The 3,916-nt window shown below is 46.9% G+C and overlaps 1 protein-coding gene across 1 annotated transcript in view; it reads right to left on the reverse strand.

The window, feature by feature from the left end:
* Positions 1-3,656, reverse strand: part of LOC130370457 (voltage-dependent calcium channel subunit alpha-2/delta-3-like) — a 135,901-nt gene extending 132,245 nt beyond the window's left edge. The window contains exons 1-2 of the mRNA XM_056576394.1: positions 3,583-3,656; positions 404-485 (exon numbers count right to left, since the gene is read on the reverse strand). Of these exons, the coding sequence (XP_056432369.1) occupies positions 404-485; positions 3,583-3,656 (156 nt within the window). The remainder of the gene's footprint in view (positions 1-403; positions 486-3,582) is intronic.
* Between the last annotated feature and the right edge of the window lie 260 nt (positions 3,657-3,916).

Below are 3,916 nucleotides of genomic sequence, written 5' to 3' on the forward strand. Positions count from 1 at the left end.
ACCAAGCATTTATAATCGGTACTTCGCAACTGTAATTCTCGCTGTTCAGATTTTTCCAAGTGGGCGACATACACACAGGCCATAGAGTTCTGAATCGAGGAAAAAAAGAATTCCCTTCCACTTGATAAACTATTCTGGCGGTTCGATTAATTTAGATCTACATAATGAATGTAAAGTGTCACTTAAAAAGCTATTTTAAACATTTGAGAGCTTACCATAAACGAACCAAAAGAAAACACTGAATTCCCCCCCACAAAAAAAGACAATGTGGGCGACAAAAAAGATCTATCTCCCATACACTTCAACTCAATGGTGCTTTGGTTTCTGCTGCCATGCCATGGAATGAGTAGAAACAACCCTCAAAATATCCCCGTTTGATTTCCAACCTATTTCCACGGCTCACCTTTTGCAGGAGCTGGGAACCAGAGTATTTGGCTGAAATGGACTTCATCTCTCCTCCGAAAGCTGACGCCCACAGCTTCACCCTGCGCGAGGAACACACGCGCCCACATGCAATTAGAGAGACCTCACGCTAATCACACCTATGGTATGGAGCACAGTGGTATAGACCTGCAGCGTGCAAATACAGCTTCATTTAATATGTATAGGAAATATTTAAGCCCCAGTCATGTTTATTCAGCAATTGCTGCTAAATAACAGGCAATGGACACACTAATGCATTATTCACAACGGGCAAATAGCTTTATGTTTGATCAATGAAAGAATGTAGGAATGTAAAACAAAACAAAAAATAAAATAAAACATTTAGAATGATTGTGTGGCTAATGTAGCATGTGCTTTTTGATTAAATTAGACATGTATTAACAATGATGACTATAGCAGCCCCCTTACTCCTTGACCAATACATTGATCAGGCTAATTGGCTATAGATATAGGCTTATGTCGTACTTGGCAAAAAATATCGTTTACTCACACAGATGGCGGGATGCTTTGGTGAGATCCTCCGACCCCGATGACCCCGCTGCTCAGAGTTAGGCAAACTAGGAACAGGCGTGCGCACCGTGCACGAGGAGATACTGTTCTTGGGTCTACTTGCATTTTGCAGGTGCACAATGCGAATGCTGATAATTTTGTTAAGCTTCCGTAAATTGTTCAGTGTACCAGTTTACCTCCGGGGACACTCCAAAACTAAATAGATGTAAGCTATATCAATAAGTGGACGGGAAGTGCTTTAGCCTTCCTCATGCCGGTGCAGCGGAGCCCGATGCGCCTGGTTTGGCGCGGTACCTTTATAGGTGCAAGTTGTCCAAAGTGCGCCGTCGCGTTACTCCCCTCTGATATCGCTGCTCCGCGGGCTGAGGGGAACTCGATCTCGAGTCCACCAAGAGGAAAAAGTCAGTCGGAGCCCCTGTCACCGCCTGTACCTCTCATCGATAACACACGGAGTGCGAGAGTGCGAGCGGCAGCGGCAATTAAAGACTTGGGGAAACAGGGGGGAGATCATCAAATGATGCTGCGAACAAAAGCACGCCCACCCCTCTTGACGCGGCTAGTCCCTCTCTCTCTCTCTCTCTCTCTCTCTCTCTCTCTCTCTCTCTCTCTCTCTCTCTCTCTCTCTCTCTCTCTCTCTCTCTCTCTCGCTCTCCCCTCTCCCCCCCCCTTCCCTCTCTCCCTCTCTTGGAGTCTGGGGATAGCTTCACACGAGGATGCTGCTGTGTTATGTTGATGACGAATAGTCCCCAATCCATACTGCTCCGTGACGCGTTCCGTTTAACGGGTCGTCTCGAAGCTATCCTTACGCTTCAGATCACCGCGTGCACTTTATAGGATATCCTCAGTTCACCGAAGCTGGGATGTATTGAAAAGTGCAGACGAAAAGCCATAGAGAGAAAGAGAGAGAGAGAGAGAGAGAGAGAGAGAGAGAGAGAGAGAGAGAGAGAGAGAGAGAGAGAGAGAGAGAGAGAGAGAGAGAGAGAGAGAGAGAGAGAGAGAGATGAGAGAGAGAGAGAGAGAGAGAGAGAGAGAGAGAGAGAGAGCTCGGAGGGGGGGGGGGATGCTGATGGGATTGACCTGCTTGTCGGCACGGGAGCATGAGACCACCACTCACTGGTCCGGTTGGCGACTGCACATTGACACACATTGTGGTTTTACGCGCGGCATGTGATACTCGGGCCGGGGTCTACACACCGGCGAATGGGGTACGGGGACGGGGGGTAAATCCGTTTTCGACTTTTAGCCTTGGATGCCTGCAATACGAAATAAGTATGTGGGGGGGGGGACATCGGGGAGGACACTCACCTCTCTCACACTCTCATCCAATGGACGACGAGTGCACGCAGGCACGGTGCACACAGTGTCTCATGCGCCACCGCTCCACCGCGTTCAACGCGCCTCGACGTCGCGCCTGTGTTGCGCGTTGCTGACGCGTTCCGTGCGGTAGTTTACCAGGAATTGATCGGTTGTCAGCGAGGTCACTGTGGTATTGTCACAGTGTCGACGGAAGTGAAGATAAGTGACGACGTGATGGCAGCATCCCTGTTTTTATGGAAACATGTAAGAACATGAAAAATAATAAAATAGAATCAAATAAAGGATTCTCACCGTTGTTATTACCAAATAAAGCCAAGCATTACCAATGCATTAACACAGACAGATAGTTGATGGATAGACAGTTCCAGTCTATCAAAGGAGTCAATTAATACAACTATTAAATTGGGCTACGCGAAATTGTAATCAATTAATATTAATTGAGTTGAGGCATAAAGAACGCAACATTAGGAAAATATATAAAAAGGCTTATTAATCAAAACAACTGATCCAGAAATGAATAGTTTGATCCAGAAACACATTGACTTCGAATGTATACAGTGGAACTGAACAGAGGCTGATGTGATAAACAATGCTATCCGGGTGAAAGCTCTGACTATTCCGTCTCTAACAGCTCGTTGAGATTAAGGTCAACTATTCAATGGATTTTCAGAGGCAAAGTATCCCATGAAGGAGAAGACATGGTTCAGGTCGCGTCAGGTGGAGCGTTTTTGTGACCTTCTTAATGAGGTACACTTCAGAGGTGTGATTTATTACCATATAGCTTCAGTTTACAATTACCAACACATCACCAACATCCTCCAAAGTTTCTTTAGAAATTGCATCTTCATCACGTGTGTCGCGGTTGAGGACGCTGCCAGGTTTGTTTATGTAAATGTCTTGCCTGTTGTGGATTCATAATTCACAATGTAAATACGCAGGACATCTTGATCTTAGAAACTTATGCGGGACTTTGTGAAAAAGCTGGTTTGTGTTTACGGAAGGGGGCGGGAGGTCGCTGTTGTGACCGTCTCTGTCTGACTGTCGGTTCTGATGCAAACAGACCGTGACAAGCCACCACTTCCATTCAGTGAAACCTCCAACCCGCCATGAATAATTCCTGCTCTCCGGGCCCCGCAGCTCACCTCGCTCCCGGAATACCTGCTTTAATTCAATTAATAATGAGACAGCCAGACTTTTATCCACCGTCAATGCTGGAGGATGGGACGAGTACTTGGAATGGTGGTCTGTAATAATATGCGCAGTCATAAATCAAAATACGCACAACATGCAAGAGTGTTGGCTTATACCCACCAGAGGCAGCAGGGGGCAGCGGTGAGCTCCATGCTGAGGCAGGTGAGCTTTGCCTTTGGCCTGCTGGGAGCCATCTGGGAACATCAGCACCGTGTGAAAGCATTCGTTGTGATTAGAGAGAAAGGTGAGGGAATGGGGGGAGAGAGAGAGGGTGTGTGTGTGTGTGTGTGTGTGTGTGTGTGTGTGTGTGTGTTTGTGTGTGTGTGTTGTGTGTGTGTGTGTGTGTGTGTGTGTGTGTGTGTGTGTGTGTGTGTGTGTGTGTGTGTGTCTGTGCCTATGCCAGTGCCAGTGCCAGTGCCTGTATCTCTATGTTGACATTTTCTAAATGCCACTG

The sequence above is a fragment of the Gadus chalcogrammus genome, chromosome 1 (assembly GCF_026213295.1).
Source record: "Gadus chalcogrammus isolate NIFS_2021 chromosome 1, NIFS_Gcha_1.0, whole genome shotgun sequence".
Lineage (NCBI taxonomy): Eukaryota > Metazoa > Chordata > Actinopteri > Gadiformes > Gadidae > Gadus > Gadus chalcogrammus.